This window comes from Pristis pectinata, chromosome 4 (genome assembly GCF_009764475.1).
Source record: "Pristis pectinata isolate sPriPec2 chromosome 4, sPriPec2.1.pri, whole genome shotgun sequence".
Lineage (NCBI taxonomy): Eukaryota > Metazoa > Chordata > Chondrichthyes > Rhinopristiformes > Pristidae > Pristis > Pristis pectinata.
Genome location: NC_067408.1, coordinates 49,069,090 through 49,092,676, shown reverse-complemented (window position 1 = coordinate 49,092,676; position 23,587 = coordinate 49,069,090). Strand labels below are relative to the sequence as shown.

Sequence of the window (23,587 nt, the reverse complement as noted above, 5' to 3'; positions counted from 1 at the left end):
AGTGGATTTAGCACTGATAGTGGTCCTGCCAGAGATAATATTTCATTAGTGTTTGTATTTCATGGCTGTTAGCTGCTTGATTGATCTGTGTGCAAAAGATTGATTGTCCACTGGAGACCATTCACTAAATTTCTACTGGATGATACAGCCTCTGGCATGAAATCCTTAAGACATTTTTTTCTATTCATTCAAGAGATGTGGGCTTTGCAGGCTGAGCCAGCACTTAACTACCCTTCCCTAATAGCCCTTGAGAAGGTGGTGGTGAGCCGCCTTCTTGAATGGCTGCAGTCCTTGAGGTGTGGGTATACCCACAATGCTGTTAGGCAGGGAGTTCCAGGATTTTGACTGAACAATTTTAACAAAACTTTCATCTTTCTTTCACATATTTGGTTGTTGTCCTAATTTCACATGCACTTTACTGGTTCCACTTTTCTATGTCCAACAAAAGGCAGGGGTCCCCCCACAAGTACTCCTCTAAGATCAGGACAAGTAGATTTCAAATCGCCGAGCATCATTCCCGCAAAGATTGGTGCAGAGACCTCTCATATTGACCCATGACTATTGTTTACTGATTTCGTTCCATTTACGGAGACTGAAATAACTTTAGTAACTGAAATTAACTCACTTCAGCAAACTAATAAAACCCCCCTCCCCCAAAAAGCCGTGAACTGAACCAAAAATAAAGGTGAAAAGTTCAAGCTCATATTTGATGCCAGAGATGTCAATAGAATCAAGATTACCAAAGGACAACCTCTCTGTACGAGAAATAAGAAATAATCGGATATCAATTCCGAGTATATGCTGAGGAAATCGGTTGCAATTAAAAGTTAGTTGGATACAAGATTTAGTCTCAACGTTGCTGTGACAGAGATCTGGGTGAAAGGTTTTTTCCAGGTCTCTTGTTCCTGACTGACTTACCTTGATTCTATACGGGCATTGTGATGCTGTCTGTGGTTGAATACCAGCTGATGATTATTGCGGTAGAAAGTGAATGACAGTCTACATGGACAGAAAGGCGAGTAACTTTCTCAGTGCATTTCCAGTGTGTTTGGCAATAGCTGGGAGCTCCCAGCAGAGGGCGCCGGCCAGCAACCTCGCAATCTGATTGGCGTAAACTTTAGGGTTTCTGTGAAAGTTGTGTGAAAGTTTGAGCAGAGAAGTCTGCGGCTCGTTTAGCAGTGTCCGACACCGCCAACCTGACAGCGGCAACCCGACCGGCTCGCACTCTCAGGGATACAACCCTTTGAATATATAGCAAAGAAAATCAGCCATGCCTGTTGTCAGTGAATCGTTTAATATTGGGACACTCAGTGGGAGCTTCCAAGAGATGTGAATTCCCAGGGATCTTACAGTGACATTTAAATCGTTCTCCCGGTTGATCTCCACCAGCAGATTCTGGAAATTATTAACTCCTTTCCTAAAATATACATATACTGAAATTTGCAAACCCTCAAGTTCCTTTTTTTTGTTTCAGTATTGGAATATTGCCTATAATTTTTGGATCAGCGTGCGATGGTTTGTTGTACTACCATCGTGAAAGGTTTATGGAAAACCGTCTGAGTTGGTGGATGCAGATATCGTGGGGTAAGTTGCTTTACTGAGGCATCCGAGAATGTTACAGTGTGTGTTAACTATTTGAAGGAAAAAAGTGTGTTTGCGTTTGTGTTTGAAAGGAACAAAGTGCATAGACGCCAATGAGGGTGGTGGAGAGTAAGAAAAGCGGACACATTCTAGAGAAATGATAAGGGGACAGGATGAGGTGAGCGAGCACGCAATAAAAGATAAGGTGGGAGGCAAAAGCAGAGAGTATCAGTGACAAAGAAGCAGGGCTGGATGGGGTACAAGAGACTGAAAGAGATAGATTCTTGGATGTTAATGGGTTTGAGGTTAGTGCAGGAAAGTGGGGCTGAGGAAAAATGATTATTGACTGGAGGAGCCGGCACAAGGGGCCGAACGGCCTGCTCCTGCTACTTCTAACGTTTTTATTAACAGAAACAAAATGTTCAGAAAGAGTGAGTAAAATAGAGGAGAGAGGGAAATGAATAAAGAAAGGGACAGAGAAGGATCAGGAGACAAGGGGAATATTAGGAGTTAAGGTGATCTTTCCAAGCTCTTTGGTACCTCCTGGATAATGTAAATTTAGTGCAGCTGGGTACAATCGAGTATAAAGGGCGTCCTTTACTCTATGCCCTGGGAGTGGAAAAATCTAAACTCTTCAACAAAAAGTCACTGTACTTGCAAAGTGATTTTTTAAAAAAGCAATTGAAATTATGCTGAAAAAACACTGCCTGCTTGTTCCTGATTTCATTAACATCAACAGCCACAATTAGCTGTAATTTTAATATCTAGGCTTTTGCTTCTACTGTTCAACATTTCTGTAAAATAAAACCACCAGACTTTATTTTCTTTTCTTTCTATTTAGTTAGGCACCGATATTAAAGTTTAGAAAAATATATTGAAATCTAAGAAGTAGAGTTTCTATAAAGCTGCTTTTAGAGTGAATTTAATAGTTTGCAACTGAGGGATAGATTTTAGAAAGAATGCCAATATCAGCAATATTATATGAAAATATTAGCCGGGATATGAGAGGGGATTTCATGATGGGGTTGGATGTGAGAGCTGTAGGATAGTTGGGAAAGGAGTTTGAGACTATATTTGGGGGGAGTGGGTTGTATGATTATATGTTCATGTTGGTGAGAGAGTTAATGAGACTATTATTGTGAAGGTATGTGGCATAGGATGATATTATAGTGAGGGCCATTGGATACATCAGATGCTGAGAGTGAGAGGCAGATGAAAGAATGTTACTCTGAGGGTAAAATGACGATTGTGGAGAATATGAAAAAAATGCTTTGGTTAAGCATGTAGTGAATAAGAAAGAATGCTGCAGTGAGAGATATGTGTTCAGTAAATCAGAGGGCTGCAGGGATATTTGAAGTTATATCTGGTATCAGTGTTACAAACTGTGTTGCATTTTATGTTGGAATATTAAAGGAATGAATGCAGTAGATGATTACAGTGAGGGTGAGGTATCTGAGGTCATTACAATGCCAGTTACAGTTATGGTACACCAGAAAAAAAGTTATAATTGAGGTTTATATTAAATTTATATTATATTGCATTGAGAGTCACATGAAACAAATCAGGATGTTATAGTGAGGACTGTGAAGTATATCATGGTGGTATAGCATAACATTCTCTGAAGAAAATAACCCCCTCCTATGTTTTACAATAATTAATAATATAAATACCAATGTGCACATGTTACATAATATTTTAATCCTTTGATTATTCTAATACGCTGTACATACTATAATATTGATGTATTAGATAATAAAACCACTGAATTTTGAAAATACTGCTGTACTTTTTATAGTGACATTCCTCCCTATTTAAAATAATACTTTAATACCTCTTGCATTAGACAATAGAATAAAAATCTTTGCTGAGTAACATAATAATGCTCTTGTACTGTATACAGTGACACAATGCAATATAGTATCGATTTCTTATTTCCAGTATCGCTCCTATATATTTCACATAATGACTCTGCTCTTTCAATGATATGGCACATATTTTATATACAGTGATGCTACTGTGTTGTAGTCAGACAGCTGGGTGAGAGGGTAAAAAATACTGCCGATCAAGTGTTTTTTGTAGTGTAGCCACTGTTGCACATGAGAAATGTTCCTTTTGCACAAAGGAAACTCCCACAAGTGCCAATTCGATAACTGGCAGACGACCTGATTTAGTGACATTGATTGAGGGGTAAATATTGCCTTGGCTACCAAGATAACTTCTTATCACAGGATATTTTGCACCTGACTGAAAGGGTGAGTGGTATATTTAATATCTTGTGTGAAGGATGGCACTTCTGATAATGCAGAGCTCCGTCAGTGCTGCAGTGCAGTGTCAACCTAAACTGAATCTTCAAGTCCATTGCGCCCATAACATTCTGACTCTAACGCAAGAATGCTGCCCACTGAATCCAGGCAGATACCTTGTGTTGTTATATGGTACAGAGCTGTGACACTATTATATGTCTATATATAACTTTGCGTATTACACATAGTATAGAATAGTAATGATGCTCTGTGGTACCATATGCATATTTGTTACATTGCTCTGTCTGTGACAGTAAAACAGCTCTGTGCGAAAAGAAAATGCAAATATACTCCACCTTCCTCACCTCAAGGCATCCCAAAGCACTTAACAGCTGCTGAAGTGCTGCTGTTCATTATACTAGTGGACACTGCTTTGTATTAGGATACATCACTACTGTTCTTGGTGTAATATCATTGTTCTATGTACTACGTACAGTTGCACACTTCTGCTTTAAATATTTAAGCAATAGCACAGATATATGATAGCTGCTTATGGAGCAAGGGCAGGAATGTGGAGCAGCTGTAGAGGTTCAGTCATGGCCTTGCTGAGCATGTGGGAGAGCCCATACATCCTGCCCTGCTCCTGTTCCTCATGTCCTTGTGTAACTGATTTGTATTATGTACAGTATCACAACTCTGTGATGTACAATAGCACAGCTCGGTGTCATGGGAGCCTAAGCTGGAATGTGTGTGGAATGGAGTCTGTGCGGAGAGTTGTGGCTCAGGTGATGGGAAATTGATAAGGAGAAAAACTGAGGCCATAGAGCGACGTAGCAGATTTGGCGATATTGGGCGATAGTGGTTCATAATGGTCACGTACTGAGATATACCGAAAAGCTTTTGTTTTGCGTGCCATCCAGACAGATCATGCCATACATAATTACATTGAGGTGGAAAGAAGAAAAACAGAATGCATAAGTAGTGTTGCAGCAATAAAGGGCAGGGATTGTTAGAGTGACAGAAAGGAAGGAATGCATGAATATAATCAAATGAAGGGGAATAGTTAAAATTGAAAGCCTTTTTATCAATTGATAAAGGGTTCATAACAATAAGACAAATAGAGATAAATGACCTTGATCTGGTAATCATTATATTAACATGGTTGCTTGGCAACCAACATGGGGAACTAAATATTCTAGGGTGCTTGATATTTTTGGGAAATAGTGCTGAACCAAGATAGAAAAGGAAAGGTTGATAAAGAAATGCAAAACTATAGTGTTGAAGAAGTGTGTGGGATCAGAGGAGCAGGTAGTAGAATCAGTATGGGCAGAAATTAGACAGAAAACACTGGCGGGACTAATTTATAGCCCCCTAATGATCTCATTATTCTGTTGAGTTTTAATAAGTAAAAATGACTTGTAATAAAAGTTGTGCAATAAATACGGGAGCTTTGATTTTAATATACATTGAGAAAAATAAAATTTACAAAAATATTTGAAGGAAGAGGTCATATAAGGCATTTGATACTTTTACAAAAATGATTTAGCAGGGAACCAACAAGGGAGCAAGCTAATTTAGATATTGTCTCATGTAATTAGCCATGGTTGAATTGTAAGGAAGCCTCTGTGGAAGACTGTTCATACCAGCATTTAACATTGAGTTCAAGAGTGATACTTTACGTACTGTTTCAGTCAATGTAATTTCAGTTATGTAGATATGATGGGTGAATTGGCTCATGTAAATGGGAAACTAAAACATATGATGGTAGATAACCAATGGCAAATGTTTGAGAAAACTATTTTATGATTTTCAGAATTAAAAACTCCTTTGGAAAAGTGATCTATCCATTAGACATCTGATCATAACATTATACTTTAAAAAAAAGGTATGAAATGTTGACAAGATTGAGGACTGTAAACCAAATTAGGACTAAGAATTGATAGAGAGAAGATAGATATTGAGAACAAAATAACAAGAAGTGTAAAAAGAGATTTCAAGAAATTCCACAAGTATATAAAAAGGAAGAGTGTATTGAAAGTGATGTGGGGAACACCTCAGAGCTAAGGTGGAAGGAATTATAATGGGGAATACAAAAAGCAGTTGAAATGTTAAACAGCTACCTTTTATCTGTCTTTGTTATAGAAGATATACAAAACATATCAGAAATGGTAAGAATCTGAGGCATAAATAAAGTGAGAAAGGTAAAGTAATTAATAGCAGTAAAGAAAAATATCCAAAAAACATTAATGGGGCTAAATGCCATTGATTCACCTGGACCTGATAAGTTATATCCTAAGGTTCTAAAAGAAGTTGGTAGCTGTGATGTTTCAAACTTCTCCAGCTTTTGGAACAATTCATGTTGATCTGAAGAAATATAACACAACCATAGAGGAAAAGAGGGACAGAGAAAATAGGGTTTAGTGACCAGTTAACTTGAGTTCTGTCATCAGGAAAATGCCAGAATTCATTATTAAGGGCATGGAGACCAGGCACTTAGATTCAGCATGGCTTTAATGAAAGGGAAATTATGCCTGACAAATCTAATAGTGTATTCTGAGAATGTAGCCAGCCTGGTGATTAAAGTGGAGCCAGTTGCTGCACTAAATTTGGGTTTTCAAAAGGTATTCAATAAGGTGCTATAGAAAGGGTTATTACACATGAAAATATAAATAAATGAGATCCTGGGACCTATAAATGGAGGTACAGAGGAGAAAAGCAGGGAGGTTATGTTCAACCAGTATAAAACACTGGTTAGGCCAGAACTGGAGTATTGTGTCCAATTCTGGTCGCCCCATTTAAGGAAGGATGTGAAGGACCTAGACAGAATGAAGAAAAAGTTTACTAGAATAGTTCCTGGTTGGAGAAATTTCAATTATAAAGCTAGCCTGGAGGAGCTGGCTTCTTATCCCTGAAGCAAAGAGGACTGAGTAATGATTTGATCGAGGTGTGCAAGGTGCAAAGAAAAAAACTGCTGGAGGAACTCGGCAGGTCTGGCAGCATCTGTGGAGGCAAAGAGATAGTCGACGTCTGAGGTCGAGATCCTGCATCGGGACTCAATCCCATATCCCTCTGCCTCCACAGATGCTGCTTGACCCGCTGAGTTCCTCCAGCAGTTTGCTTGTTGCTCCAGATTCCAGCATCTGCAGTCTCTTGTGTCACTTTTTACTGCTCCACTGCAAAGTCCTTTCAAAGTATCCCCACTTTGAAGAAGTTTGCCTCCTCTCTTTGGAGACCTGATGCAGGTTTTCAGTCTGAAACATCGACTATCCCTTTGCCTCTGCAGATGCTGCTTGACCCACTGAGCTCCTCCAGCAGTTTGATTTATTCTCCATATTCTGCATCTGCAGTCTCTTGTGCCTCCAAGGTACACAAAATAATGGGTTTAGAAAGGGGAAAGCAGTTCCCTTTAAGGACCAAGACACACAGACTTAACAATTTGGACAAAAGATGCATGGATGATGTGAGGGAAAAGCTGGGAGTTATTCCCGAAGGGAGTGGGTGGGATAAATTCAACCAGGCTTTCCAAAGGAAAACAGTTAGGCCATGAAAGGATTGCTCCATTGGGCTGACTCCTTCTGTGCTGTAACAATTATATGACTCTATAAGAACCCATGAATTGGGATGGGGATAAATATATTAGAACGGATAGAGGTTGATAGAAAGACAGAAAACAGAAGAGAAGTAAATACATTATGTTCGGCACAGACCCGGTGGGCTTGAGGGCCTATCCTGTGCTGTACTAATCTATAAGTGGGTCATCGTCAGGTTGCTGGTGGAGTGCTGGGTTCTCAATTATTAAATATATATCGATGACAAATGAGGGGACCAAATGTAATTTGTTCAAGTCTGCTGACTGCACAAAGCTAGATAGGGAAAATGGAGCAGCTTTAGGCTACAGATGGAGGTGAATGGAGGTGAAGCTGTCAGATGGAGTATAACATGGGATGAGATGATTCATATTGGAAAATCGCAAAGAAAAGCAGGAAATTGTCTAACTGATTGGAAACATTTTAGTTTTTGTGTACTTAAAGGAATTTGGGTGCCCTTGAACATGAAAGTTACCATGCAGGTACAGCAAGAAGCTAGGAAAGCAAATGTTATGTATGCTTTACCGAGTCCCTTTCAATACTAGCCTTGATATTACATTGTTATAATTTTTACTCCCTTCTCCACTCGTGCTCTGTCTGACTTATCTTGTCCATTAAGCCCAGTTTCCACTTTATCAACTCTATTTCCAACTGAATTGGTGACCACCCAATTATCGTTCCTGCTGTTGGTTCTTCTTCCTCATTACTAACCACTCCTCAAACAAATCTGCCATCATCTCCTGATTTCCAATTTCTCTTTCATCTCCAGATTTCCTTGAATTTTTTGCCACCTCCTATATCTGTCTTCATCTTTTCCCGAACCTCTTGTGTCTCTCCACTAATGTTTTTGCTGTTGTCAAATACTATTCAATTGTATAGTCAGCAGACTTGGATATATTACATTTGGCCCCATCATTTGTCATCGATATATATTTAATAATTGAGAACCCAGCACTGATCTTATGGCACTCCACCAGCAACCTGGCGATGACCCACCTATAGATTAGTACAGCACAGGATAGGCCCTCAAGCCCACCGTGTCTGTGCCGAACATAATGTATTTATTTCTCTTCTGTTTTCTGTCCTTCTGTCAACCTCTATCCATTCTAATATATTTATCCCCATCCCAATTCATGGGTTCTTATAGAGTCATATAATTGTTACAGCACAGAAGGAGTCAGCCCAATGGAGCAATCCTTTCACGGCCTATCTGATTTCCTTTGGAAAGCCTGGTTGATTATCTTCTCTCTCCAAATCCACACTGTTACCCCTGGTGTCACCCAATGATCTGTCTTTGGTTGCCTCTTATTTTTTCATCTACACTCTGCTCCTTGGCATCATCTCAAATCACAGCATCAGCTTCCATGTATACAACACCCAGCTCCACCTCATTGCGATGTCTTCACCGTCTCCAAGTTGTCAGACTGCTTAAACATCCAATACTGGAAGAGCAAAAATTTTGTCCACCTGAATATTGAGGAGACGTAAGCAATCAGTTCCACCTCAAGTTCCCTTCTCTAGACATCTCCTTTACTCCTCCCTCACAACCATTATCCATGGCACAGCAAGCTTATAAGCCATACTTCGGCTCCTGTTAATTATGCACTTAAATTCTTAGCACAGAGAACAGTGTTTTGTATGGGTGTACAAGAACGTTCCTCTGTATTCTATGCAGTAACATGCTCTATATTGTATACTGCAATGTTATTGTGTACATTATGTGCAATAAGTCTGTGTTGTGCATTACATACTACAATGCAACTCTAGTAGTCAGAGCCTTCCTTGGCAATCCCTCATGTTTGAGGATGACTTGCTTCCATTCCTGCTTTATGGGCTCTGAAGTGACTGATGAGGCCAAAGTGGGAACCACAGACTGATGGGACAGACTGGACGGGTAGTTTGTGAGATGGTGCGCTCTTTCCACTATAAACACTGAGTTTCTGATAGATAGACTCAAGTATCTCAATATCGAATACTCCTTCTCCACTTTCAGCAGTTATAGGCAGTGGTTCCCTGGAATCAGTGGGGATGTTGCATTTCTTTGTGCACATCTTTGAATTTTTCTTTTCTCTCTGTGCACCTGCTAACCTCTTCCTGTGACAGAGCTCAGAATGAAGTCGATGTCAGTTTTTCAAATAATATGACCCACTTGGCAGAGCAGACTGTGTAAGTGGAGCCTCAATACTGGAGATGTTGGTCTGGGAGAGGACACTGGCATTGCCTATCCTCCCAGTGACTTTGGAGGACCCTACATAGATAGTTTGATGATATCTTTCCTGTGCCCTGAGATTCCTGTTGTAGGTGGTCCAGGTCTCAGAGCATATGGTAGGGTAGGAATCACTGCTGCCTGGCAGACCATACGTTTTATAGCAGGCACTGAGGCCTTGATGTTCTTTTCCTCCATTGACTGAAGGGTCTACTGGTGCACTGAAGGCAGTGATGAGTTTCATCATCGACGCCTGCCTTCACGGAGAGGTGGCTCCTGTAATGTGAGAAGTGGCCCACGTTTTTCAGTTCTCTCCACGAACCTTCATTGTCAGAGGGAGTCATTGTACGGCTGGGGCAGGTTAGCAGAGGACTTTTGTCTAGTGGGTGTTGAGCGTAAGGCCCATACCCTCATATGCTCCAGTGAATAAGTCGACAATGGCTCAGGACTCAGCCTCCAAGTGTACGCAAAGGCAAGCCTTGTCTGCATACTGCAGCTTGACTACTGAGGGTGGAGTAGACAGTTAAACAGTTTCACATTAGCTCTGAAGATTAGCTCCTCTCCCATTTGAAGTTAGTTGGAACTGAGGTGCAGCACTGTGATGAGGAAGGTTGATTAAAAAATATTGGGGTAATGCCACAGCCTTGTTTGATATCAATCTTCATAGGCATTGGCTCTGCTGTAGACCCATTGGTGAAGCAATTGAAGCAAATGGAAGATGGAGATGAATATCTGTGGAGGCTGCAGTTGAGGAGGGTGCTCCAGAGTCTCTCCCAGCTGATGGAGTCTTGGGCTTTAGTAAAGCTGAAAAAGAGTGGCTGCTGCTGTTCCCTACAGTTCTCTTGGAGTTGCCACACAGTGATGATCATGTTTACTATGTGTCTAGATGGATGGAATCCACCCTGCAGTTTGGGGAGCAACTATTAGGCCACTGAGGCAGGGCAGTTAAGGAAGACCCTAGCTATGGCTTTCCCTGTGGCAGACAACAGAGAAACCCCATTGTAGTTACCACAGTCATACTTGTCAATTGAAGGCGGTCACGATTACAGCATCTTTGAGGACCCCTGGAATATTCACCTCTATCTAGGTGTGGTTCATGAGACTGTGGGTTCATGAGCTTCTGTCACTATTCACTGTATTATGCAATATCACTGTCGGTATATACAATAATGTTATTTCTATGATACATGGTAATACTGTTGTGTAATATATAGTAACATTGCTCTAATATATAGTATACAGCTCTGTGATCTGCAGTGATTTGTCTAATTTGGCATCATGGTCGGCACAAACATTGTGGGCTGAAGGTGCTGTTCCTGTGCTGTAATGTTCTATAATGTTGCCGTGTTAAGTATAGGGGAATACCATCCTGTTCTGTAATTCTGAAATTCCACCATTCTGGAATGGTGCTTCATAAGGATACTCTGAGTTCAACTTCACCAATTGAATGGAACCATCCTCTCAAAATAAGTGTGACCTGGCCCTGTGTCTGAATTCAGTCATTATCTTGGCTACAAAGTCCATGAATCACTATGCTGACATCATATTAATGTCAATGATGTTTGGCTGTAAAATGAAAATTTAAATGTCCAAACTATTGCAGTTGAAGCCCACGGAGTGTCTGCTGGAAGTATTCAGGGAAACTGCACGAGAGAAAGGCGAGAATGATTAATTTTTTCTCTTTTGCTTTGTTCCTCTAGCCTTGAATAATTGGGTTGATGCGAAGTGGCAGCAAACTGAGGATGGATTTCCTGTATCTCCTTATCTTCATGATGATGTTTGGTCTGTGCAGCAGTGTGAGAGGTAAGTTGCAATAGTACTGGTGCTGCCATGGTTTTGTTAACCATCAAGGAACCAACGTACAGTGCAAAGACCCAAACGCTGGATGTTTCAAATTAATATTCCAAACAGGAGATGAAGTCAAAAAATAGATGAGAGTTGGAAAGTTTTGGGTTAAAGCCTGTAAATTGTGGGCAAGTGAAAGAGATGGCAAGGCATCAGGAGTTTTACAGGCAGATTGTGCTCAAGTTGTTAGAATATTAGGTTCATAAAAAGCATTTAAAGTTCAGAAACTCACATTGAAGGTTGAGGAGCCAGCAGATCGAGCCAGTTCAAGGGTCAGGATTTCATGGACTGATTTAGGGGCCAAGACTCTACAGGGCAAGTTAAGGCATGAAGAGTTAGGGTGGAAAAGTGGACAGAAGGAAACGGACACCATGATGAAGCCTAGCCTATCGTCCACCCTCTAATTGGATAAAAATAATCAGATGACCTTCGTGAGGACTATTCTGCCCAATGGGAAAGAAAGGAGGGAAATTTGGATGAGTGGAGTCCACTATTATAAAGTATGTGTGTTCACTGGGTTCTGAACCTCTGCTGAAGTTCATTGAAGGATACACTGGCGTACATGAGACATAAGGAGCTTAAACTACATGTTATTCAAAGGCTCTTTCGAGGGAACTTTCTACAAAACAATATTGGAACTCAAGAGCAGTTAGTCCCTTGACACAATCCTTAAAGGGGTGACAGCTTTAAAGTGGCAACTAATGTTCACAACCAATCAACCACACTGCTTGTCTTAAATAAGTGACAACATATTAACAACCTTTTCAAATTTAAGAAAGTCACCAGTCATTTTACAAATTTAAGAGAGTCACTGGTTTCCGCACTCTCTGTAACCTTCACAGCACTGGTGTTGTTACTTGTATTGAAGTCATAGCTTCACCAAGTATTGTTGGAGTTTTGTCCATCTCTGGACTTAATGTCTCACCTTGAATCTTGTTAGAAACATCACAAGTTGACTTCTCCTGAATAATAGTTAGACTCACTTCCTCCAAGTAATTCCTAGACTTGTATATCTACACCATCTCCCCAACATCCACCGCTGGCTGCCAGGAAGTTGCCATAAACAAAGCCTTTCATGCAGGGTGAATCTCTTCTTGTAGCTTGTGTTGTGATATTTCTCCTATTTTAATGACCTCTCCTGCACTTTTACTTTCAAATTGTGTTAGATGAGATTCAAGTGTGTTCCGAATATTCTACTCATTAACATTTCAACAGAAGTATACTGTTATGAAAGGCGGTGTTGTCCTATAGCTTGGAAAAGTGCTGTGTCAGAGTTTCATGGTGAAATTCAGTCAATCTTCTGTACCGCCTTTAAAAAATGAATTAACCTTTGGCTGTTACCCAGTCACTCTGTGTCACTTTCACCAATATTCTATACAGCTAAAGCCTGATTAGTTGTCCTTCTACCCAAGTTTTCAGCACATGGAGTAATTATTCCTTTGGCATCTGATTTTATGCAAATGAGCTTAATTCCCCTTGATGCCCAAATATGAATCCTTGGACATCTCTATATGTTGTTCTGGAAGCTTCCTTAAACATAATTGTGAAGTATTCACACAATATATTTTCCCAATCCATTCTCAACTTTTTCAACCTCTTTTTACAGTGAGTTTGATCTGTTGACATTGTCTGGCACAAATTAAATGGTAGCTTTGCCTTTTGCCTACTTGTAGAGGTCTACTCAAACTATTTGCCCTAATGTTTTCAGGCTCTCAAACAGAATATGTTCTGATTTTTAATGTGCTTCTTAATAATGGCACCTTTTGGTCACACATACCCCTACCCATGAAGGAGCAGTTTGCAGCTCTGCCAATATTCAAATTGATGCCTTGATTATTAATCCTAAACTCTAGTAATTTCAAACTAAGTTGTTGATCATTTCTAGTAGCTTATATGCTATGTAAAATGTACTCCTTGTTATAAACCTCCTGCTGTGGTTTTGTATTGTAATCATTCCTCTTCCATTGAGACACTGTTTGGCTACCACTCCTTTGGCTTGTTACACTCCGCACACACAGGCTATGTTCCCATGTTTCTTACAGTTGAAACATCTTGCTACTCTGAGCTGACATAATTGAGTTGAATGACTCCCATTTCAACAGTGGTAGAGCTTTACCCCAGACACTCTTTTTGTGCCACTCACAGTTATGACCCGGGCCCGACACAGAGCTCCCAAAATTGCTCCTGCCATTGGTTGTAAACTGCATTTACGCAATGTTCTACAATAGATGAAATTCCTTTGTGTATTTAGTGCCATATCCATAGATGTAGGTCTCCTGCATGCCATTCACAGGTTAAATCTTGAAAGTTAAGTAACTTGCACTGGTTATGTTCATATATTAGTCCACATACAAGTGATCCAGAAGCATAGCCAAGGTTGTAGTAATGTGATTACCCTTTTAGAGCAATTATAGTGTTGCTAATAGAAACAGAAAATGCTCTAAATACTCAGCAAGTCAGACAACATTTGTGGAAAGAGAAACAGTTAATGTTTCAGATCAAAGACCCTTCATCACTTGTTTTGATGAAAGGTCCCGGACATGAAATGTTAACTGCCTCATTAACTTCTCAGGTGCTGCCTGACCTCTTAGTGTTTCCAGCATTTCTGTTTCTATTTCAGATTTCCAGCATCTATAGATTTTTAATTTCATTATTTAGATATTAGCCATCTCTCCCATTCCCTGGTTATGGGTTCCAGAGCTACAATTCTACATATTCTGGGGGCACTGGATGGAAATGATTTTGTAACTTCTCTATTACTTAGTTTGGTGGGATGTCAAATTGTCCCAATATTGCATGAGTACCTGGCCCTGTTTCTGCTCACTAGGTTGTTTCTTTTTCATTTTGTTTTAGTCTCTATTCCAAGCATCTTTGCTTTCACCCTCTATTTGAATAAAATTCTTCATCCAAAAGTACATTTGTCGTTGTTGGCGTATAAACCAAAGGAATCCCACATCTCATTGTAACAACCCAACTTTCTGATATAACTGGTCTGAGACTGGCCTGCCATTTTGTAGTGTAAATCAAATCAACAATTACTAGACTTGACTTTTAAATCTGCACCTCATTCTGGCAGATGCAACCCTTTCTTTGTTCCTCATGCTTTAGTCTGCACCTCAGGCTTGCCATGATTACCATGAACTTAGGTCTACTTTGCTAACACAGTCATTTAGTCATTCATTATCTTCAATGATTTTGTCAGTTTTAATGGCTGTGCCATCCTCTTTGCCAGTATGTCTGCTCAATGGATCCATTGCAAAGTACACATGAGGCACGAGGAGCTCAAACAATGTGTGTAATTTATTTAAGGCACTTCACAGACTTCACTAGTTGAATTTTCAGCAAGAATTGCTGCCACCCAGACAACAGTTAGTCATGTTAAAGCCTTAAAGTAACAATCAACCTTCACAACCAATATTATACTTCAGACAACTTTAACCAAAGAAAAGATGATATATCTAAAGCTCCTTTCTCGACACCTGATTACTCCATAGAATTTTACATGCAATGATGCACATTTTGAAGTAATGTTAAAGACATGCAGAGCAAGTTCCCACAAGCAGCTGTGTGATAATGACCAAGTAATATGTTTTCGGTGTTGTTTGAAGAATGAATGACAGTCAGAAAATCTGGGCAAGTACCAGTGCTGTTCATCAAATGAGTGCCAAGGGATCTCCCACTAACCTGGGAGTATGTACAAAGCTTCAATTTAGCCCTGATCTAAAGGACAGCGCCCACAACAGTGCAGCTTTCCCTTGATTCAGTGCTGGAGTATCGGTGCAGATTATGTGCCGATAAGTTGATTCTTCTCGGTGTGTAAAAGAAGGCACTGTGAGTTGTCACTAAGGACCTTCATCGGTAATCCTACACCTTCACAACATAAAGAGAATATGCCTTGCCTTCTAGAGATGAGAAAATTAACTGCTGCAGTGGCAAGGTCAAGTCCTAGCGACATTTACTATCAGAAGTACAAATCCTTCAGCTGAGAAGAAGAAATAACTTCTTAAATCAGACAGCTGACTAATACACGCTCTGATCTGCTCTTCCCTGTGTGTCTCATGTTGTTTTTAAAATAGCCAAGGCTCCTTATGCAATAATTTGAAAGTCAACTCTCTTAAAGCAATGTTAACACCATGATGACATGTTCTGCAAGATTTTAACTTCTAGTTTTTTTCCATGTGAATCACTGCTCGGTACACGTGTTGTTTATTGTGCTGCCAACTACTTTCAACTAATAAAGCTAATGGGTGGAGTGCTTCTAAATTTCTGTCAACGTTGCCAGTATATCCATTTAGGATAACATTTCCTGCTAGTCTGGTGCTGACTAGCTCTGCTTTCATTTACAATATTCCACTGATTTAGGGATCACTGTCATTTGTTGCCTTTGAAAAGGAGGTGGAAGGAGAGCTTCTGTTCTTAAATCACTGCGCACCGTGTGTTGAAGAAGCCCCCCCACTGTGAGCGAGGGTGTTCCAGTATTCTGACCCAGCAACGATGAAGGAACAGTAATATATTTGGAGTGTGACCTGGCTGGGGACTTGGAGGTGATGATAATCCCATGCATCTGCTGCCCTTGTCTTTCATGATAGAGGTCACGGGTTTGGAAAGTTCAGCTGAAGAAGTCCCAGTGAATTTCTGTAGCTAGTACACCCTGTATTACTACCCACAGTGTGGAGACAGTACACTTTGTAGATAATCCATTTGGTCATTTATGGAAGGAGTGGATACTTAAGCCAGTGAATGGGGTTGATAGGAATTGTCGATGTTTCGGGTCAGAACCCTGCATCAGGATGTAGGGTTTTGATCCAAAACGTCAACAATCCCTTTCTTCCCACAGATGCTGCTCAACTCACTGAGTTCCTCTAGCAGATTGTTTGTTGCTCCAGATTCCAGCATCGGCAGTCTTTTGTGTCTCCAGTGGGGTCAATAAAGAGCGCTGTCTCTGATCTTTGTTCCATCTTACTATATGGAAGAATGACAGGCTGAAATTAGCAATGTTGGAAAATGAAGGCTTGAACCCACAAAGTTCTCCCTGCCTGACATGTTACTGATTATCTATCCATTAGTGTAACTTTGGGTAAGGGATATGTGAAGAGAAAGTGACCTGAATTTGATTTCCACAAACAACGTTCTCTTAAATTATATACCCCCCACCCAAAAAAAAATCCTCTCCATTGCATCTCACACTTGCTCTCTCTGATTCTAACCAATTCACTGCAATTTGAGGAAGATTTCCATTAGAAGGTATGAAGGATAAACACATTCTGATGAAACAAAGCAGGATAAAACAGATATAGTAGTTAGGCACATTTTAAGCTTTGCCATCCATTGACCGATATCTTGAACTGAATGCGTTATTTGAAAATAAATTGCCCGAGTTGAGATCTCTCTTTGCAGCATTTTTCAAAGCTTGCGGGGTGAGATGTTGATAAGCAAGGAGGTGAAAGGTTACCATGGATAAAACAGAATGCAGATCTGGAGTTACAATCTACTCTTCCTCCTAATTCATATGTATGTTGTCAACTGTACTTTATGAAGAAGTAGTGTGAGCAGATGCAAAAATAACATTAAAAAAGGGGTCTAGATCCATCCTTGAAAGAAATGCAGGAGCATGAGGTAAAGCTCAGGGTGAGTGGGATTACAACCTTGGGCACAATGTTCCAAGGGGCCTCTTCTTCTTGCTCTCATGGTCCTGATTCTACCTGCTCCTCTAATTTGTGGAGTGAAAATATCTTCCAAAGCACTTCCACAAAATGGAGTTGAACACCAAGCCATGTTGGGAGAATAAGTAAATAGGGCCAGGTTCTTTGCTACAGAAGTGTGCTTCAAGAAAACAGTTAAAAGTGTAGAGAGGAAAGGTGGATGGGAGGGATTGGGTGATAGCAAGGTAGGATGGAGTGAATTTGAGGAACCAATGGCAACTAATCAAAAGCCAAAATTTAGATAGATAAGTAAATAAATAAGCCAGGCAAATTTCCTTAGAGCAGAATAAGGTAAATATTTTGATTTCATTGTAATGGCTAATCTTTTGCGATCCAATGTTAGCCAAGGTAACCTGAGATAATGAGTAAATTACTCACTCCTTCCTGCAGCTCCTCATCCCCTCCCCCCCCATGTCAAACTGTCCAGAAGGTTTCAGCAAGTTCTCACATGGTACATTTAGCCTTCTGATTTAGGGAACATCTGTCAGGTTGTCACTGCTGTTCACTGCTATTCCTGTTGTAAAGTGAGCAAGAGTGTGAATGGCAGTCAGAAGTGCAATGGCTCCAAGTTGGGTCCCCTCCGCAGTTAACTAGCCCAGTGTCATTCATCGCCTGACAAACATATGAAGATTGACCGCCTGGCCTAATTACTGGGGACGCCAGTGGGAGTGCAATCATCAGACAGTCAGGCAGGAACAAGGGGATAGGACCTGTGTTGAGAACAGCAACAGCAAAAAGTCAGCAAAGTGTAACTTTGGGTAAGGGATATGTGAAGCGAAAATGACCTGAATTTGATTTGCACAAATAATGTTCTCTTAAATGAATGTGTGCGTTTGTCTTTAAATGGTTGTTGTGAAGAGCAGAGCATAGAGGAGTGAAACTCCTGTAGCGCTCATCACTCTCCACATCAAAGACTCCTGAATTTGTTGAGCAGCCAAGGGAAACCGACACTGTTTTAGCCATGTAGGGGAAAATGCATCAAACAGTGACAAGAGTGACAACTTATTGAGGGTCCATGCAGAATTAGTGCTTTGATGCCATTGCTGGTTGGGAAACATGCTTTTACATGAAGCTGTGCCCTCCTACTGTGTCAGAATAATGACTCAGGATGCACCTTAATGTACACAATCTCATGGCACGATATTTTAACAATGACATTAATCAGATCGTTTTAAAATAAAGTAACTGATGGAGAAATTTCACACTGGCTGTTAGGCAATAGGAAACAGGATTTGGGTAAATTGGTCCTGCTTTTCTTGGACCAGACCTTGGCAAATGGTGAAGCAGACTGTCAAAGATTCAAGGGGCATAGTCTTAAAAGAAAAGTAACTTGATTGAGCTTTGGTGTCCTGTAGGCCAATTCTTAAAAGTAGCAGCTCTTCTGGAAACACAATTAGGCAACAGTGCAGATTCCAGAATTAATTGGCAGTTTGTACTCTACTGATGTTAAACAAACACTACCTTGCTGTGAATCAATTAATGCCAGTGATTCAATATGATAATTAGGGGGAAGCAAACGGGCAGTAAAAAACAGTGTTTGAAAAGACCATGAAGCAAGTTCAGATCTGTAGCACCATTTATTGATGGCTCAATGGGTGCCAGATTGGTTCCAATATGGCATTCACACACGTTATTGGAGTGAGTTATGCCATTGGAACACAGCTACCCTGTCACAACCTGGACCACATTCTGAGGCAAGGTCATCGACCTGAAGAACCGTCTCTGCTTCCCTCCCCCCAGACACTGCCCGTCCTACTGAGTATTTTCACCTTTGCTGTTTACTTCATATTTCCAGCACCTGCAGTAACTTGCTTTTAGAATTTAGCCTCCTGTCTTTGTGAAAGAGGATTTAGCTTCAAATGTCCTCTCTCACAAAGACAGAGGTTTACATTTGTGAAGGGTCTCAGGAAGAAAAAGGAATTTTCTCACCATCTTTATTATCATCTGATACTTCCCAGGAACTGTTCCTGTCTTTCACTGCAGCACTGGCACAGGACGATGAGGTTACTTGGGAGTCATGGGTGCTGACACTAATTGGTGTTAAGTGTAACTTTCATCAGGAATGTCACTTAGACACCCCATTATCCAACCAATCTGATTGTTGCTTTCCGCTAAGTTCAAGGAAAAGTAAAGCCAGGCTGGATGTACTGCGGGCAGCCTGTCCATTGTTGCCTATTTTGCACCCTTGCCATAAATTGCAATGACCACTAAAGTTTGCCTCGTCCTTTTGCTGGGGAATGGGTAAAACTGTATAAATATTTGATGTGTTGTTCGACTGAGTCTAAGGTACTTTGTTTGTATCTACAATAAAAGCTGGAAATCTCCCCTGTTGCTGTTCTGTTACAATTAATTTGACTGTTGGCTCCCAAAATTGAGGCCCTGGTGCTTCTGACATACCATGGGTGACCCCATATTAATTGACAAAGTCAGCTCCTTTGTGAGCAGAGGCAACAGGTGTTCACAGTGCTGGCAGTGATCACAATGCATGTGGTGCACAGAGTGCGCCCCATTGTCACAGTACATAATGCACAGAGTTGTCACAGTACGCATGTCACTCATACGGTCACGGTGCATTTAGTGCACACTATAAACAAGGTCCCCTAGGTGACCACACACACAAAACATTGACAAGTTTACAGTGAGTCTGCTAAAATGATACCTGTAATGTCATTGTCAGATTCCAGCCAAATGGTATTGGTTTAATTTATTCTATTGCTATTCAGTCCTGAAAACAAGAGCTACAAAAGTGAGTCAGGGAGAGTTGGCATGAGGATGCCCATTTATGTTGCTGGCAGGTGAGTATTGTAACAAAGTGGGCTGATTCCCTCTGATCTCTGTGAGCAACATCTTTAAAAAAAATCATCGCTGAAACATCAAGATAAGACTGACATTTATCATTACCCAGACTGTGTTCTGTCTGAGGGTGAACTTCAGTGTTATAGAGTCTAAAGAGTAATACAGCATGGAAGCAGGCCCTCCACTTCCATGCTGATCATCAAGCATCCATTTACATGAAACCCATTTTATTCACCCCTACTTCCCAATAACTTCCCAAGAATCTATCACTACCACTACACTCACCTTCACACTAGAGGCAATCTACAGTGGCCAATTAAACTACCAACTCTCATTTCTTTGAGACCTTGGAGGAAATCGGAGCACCCTGGGGAAACCCACACAGTCACAAGGAGGACATGCAAACTCCATACAGACAGTACCTCAGCTCAGGATTGAACCCGGGTCTCTGAGGCAGCTGTTTTACTGACTGGGCCTAGGACACCAGTTCCGCAAATTTGATGAAATAAACAGAAGGGACAGAAAAGTAGTGCCATGTATTTACAGTATGCCTGACTAAATAGAACTACCAATGCACAGTTCCTGGCCAGCTTTATTGAGCAGCCCTAGTCTGTAGCCATGTCCACAGCTGATGGAAGTAATGAGGACTTAGGCCAAGTTCACAAGTAAATCTGGAAGGCCAGTAACCAATGTGAGTCCATGTCCTTCCCGTACATGCACTCTTGTTGGCCGTTGTGGAAAGGTGAAGCTCCAAAGGTCAGAGAGACTTCCACTGTCTGGTTTAGGACTTCTTGTAAAATGGCGGAAGGACTGTTGATCTGGAAATCCTGAAGTAGACTGATGGAAAGCAGGAGCTGAGCCAAGTACTCACTAGGACAATTAGCTCTTAATATCCTGGCTGCCATTTTACCTTCAGAGTGGGAAGCTTTGCAAACTGCAGCGGATTTCCCATGGTAAACACTTTGATGTTATTGCTGCTGTTAGCAACCTGCCCTTGGAAGATCATAGGAGAAACTAAAAGTGAGAGTGGCTTCGTGGGGAACACCTCTTAAGTTGTGCTTCCCTCCCTTTCCTCTCCTCCCCACAAATGTCACCTAATTACAAACAATTCTGTCTTTCTTCACCTTTGCCTTCCTCTACCTTTTTCTCCACCTGTTGCCCAGCCCCCAATGCCCCCCCATCTCTCTAACCTCCAATTTGCTCCAATGGACATTTTGACACTATTCAACCTTTTTTTACCGTAAATAGAATGAATATGCAGAGAATGGAGGGATTTGGACCACGTGCAAGTGGAAGGGATTAGTGTAATTAGGCATCATTAGTTTATTTAGTTCAGTACAACATTGTGGGCTGAAGGGCCTGTTCCTGTGCTGTATTGTTCTATGTTCTCTGTACCTACCTCCTGGATTTTTTTTCAAAAGTTGGCTTGTGACTTCCTCAACAAGCTCTCACTTCCCCTGGTTACCCTTGCTTGAAACTGAACCTCTTTTATTGTTTTCAACTTGGTTTCCTCAATTATTACGTTGGGTAAATATCCTCCGGGTGCTCCAGTTTCCTCCCACATTCCAAAGACGTACGGGTTAGGAAGTTATGGGCCTGCTATGTTGGCGCCGGAAGCGTGGCGACACTTGCGGGCTGCCCCCCAAAAAAATCACTACGCAAAAGATGTATTTCACTGTGTTTCGATGTACATGTGACTAATAAAGATCTGATCGGATCTTATCTTATCTTATCTTATCTTACTTTATCTTATCTTATCTTATCTTATCTGTTGGCTAAGCACCTTTCACATCCCTGGGATGTTTCACAGCCAATTATCATTTTCAGTGAAAAAAAACAAAACTGTTAGGGGATCTTGGTGGGTCAGGCAGCATCTGTGGAGGGTACAATGGTCAACATTTCGGGTTGAGACCCGACATCAAGTTGAGTCCTGATTCAGGGTCATGATGCAAAACATCCATTTCCCTCCGCAGATGCTGTCTGACCTGCTGAGTTCCTCCAGCAGTTTGTTCTTTTCTGCAGATTCCAGCATCTGCAGCCTTGTCATTTTCAGTGAGCAGACTGGTTTGAGTCATTGATTAATCCAGCACCCTTGGGACTTTGGTGGTGCTGGACTGGCGGATTTTCCAGGCAATTGGATGTGACTCCTACTAATACCCAACACACAGTTTTATTTCACGTTTTTACATGTTACACAGCAGTGTAATAAATTTTCCAGTCAACGTGGTGAGTTTAAAGGGGCCCAGAAATATACAAGAACCCCGGACCCCGATTTCAGCTGCAAACCTACGCATATTCCTCTCCCCCTGGTTTTCCAGACCTCTGGCTCCAGCCACACACCTGGACACCGTGCTGACCCCAGCTGTGGCCACATAGCCTGCTTGTTCTCTGGACCCCACTCACAGTCCAGTCCAACGAGTGAACCTGATGCTGAATAATTGGATGCCAGATAATCAGAGTTTTGCTGTGTATTGAAAGCTGAGATAGATTTTTGAACTATAGAGAAATAGAGAGTTATGGAGAGCAGGTGGGAAAGTGGAAATGAGGCCAAGATCAGATCAGATGGATGGCAGACAAGACCTGAAGGACCCGATGGTCCATCTTTATACATTCATTGTTATTGTGTAAGCACGGTAGCCAAATTGTGCACAGCTTTGCTCATTTATGACAAGAAGTTACGTTGAAGTTAAGGCAGTATTTTTATTCATTTTTGGGGGGTGGAATATGGACAAAATTGACAAGGCCAACATTTATTGTCTATCCCTGCTTGACTTCGAGAAGATTTTGATGAGTTGTCTTTTCCAATTGCTACAGTACTTGTGGTGAAGGTACTTCCATAGTGCTGTTGAGTAGGGAGTTCCAGGACTTACACCCAACAAGGATGAAAGAACAATGATCAACTTCCATTGTTAGAGAACATGACTTGGAAGGGAATCTGCAGCTACATCTTTCCAATTGCTACAGTACTTGTGGTTACTCACTGGTGTCTGCTGCCCATAGTCTTCTAGTTGGTGGAGGTCACCGATTTAGGAGATGCACAATGAGTAACTGCAGCACATTTTGTAGATGATGTACATTGCAGCCAGTGTGTGCCATTGGTGGAGGGAATAAATCCTTATGTGGTTGATAGGGTGCTGAAGTAAGCAAGCTGCTTACTTCTGTATATTGTCAAGTTTCTTGTTTGGTGCCTGCCACTTAGCAACCTATGCCTGAATGTTGTCCAAGTCTTGATGGTAGAGGCTGTGGATTTAGATGGTGCTTTCACAGTAGCCTAGGTGAATAACTGCAATGTATTTTGTGGATTGTACACACTGTGACCATTGTGAGCTGATGCTGCAGGGAATGAAGTTTAAGGTGACAGGTAAAGTACCAATCAAGTGGGCTACTCTGTCCTGGCTGGTGTTGAGATTCTTGAGTCATTGAGCTACACTCATCCAGGCAAGTGAAGGGTATTCCATCACACTCCAGACATTGGGAAAGCTTTGGAGTGTCAGGAAGTGAACTATTCTAATGTCTGATCCTCTTTTGTCAAGTGTAGATAGCACTTTTGTGCTGCTAAATTGTTATTTGCCACTTATCATCCCATGCCTGAATGTTGTTTGGGATCCACATATTGCTTGCTAGCTC

General features: G+C 41.1%; 1 protein-coding gene across 2 annotated transcripts in view; it reads left to right on the top strand.

Annotated features, from left to right (window-relative positions):
• Nucleotides 1-1,240: 1,240 nt before the first annotated feature.
• The window catches only part of LOC127569568 (fibroblast growth factor receptor-like 1), a 135,429-nt gene continuing 113,082 nt past the window's right edge, over nt 1,241-23,587 (top strand). For both annotated transcript variants that reach the window (XM_052014329.1, XM_052014328.1), the window contains exons 1-2: nt 1,241-1,584; nt 11,318-11,420. In XM_052014329.1, coding sequence (XP_051870289.1) covers nt 11,336-11,420 — 85 coding nt within the window. In that variant the 5' untranslated portion in view covers nt 1,241-1,584; nt 11,318-11,335. The remainder of the gene's footprint in view (nt 1,585-11,317; nt 11,421-23,587) is intronic.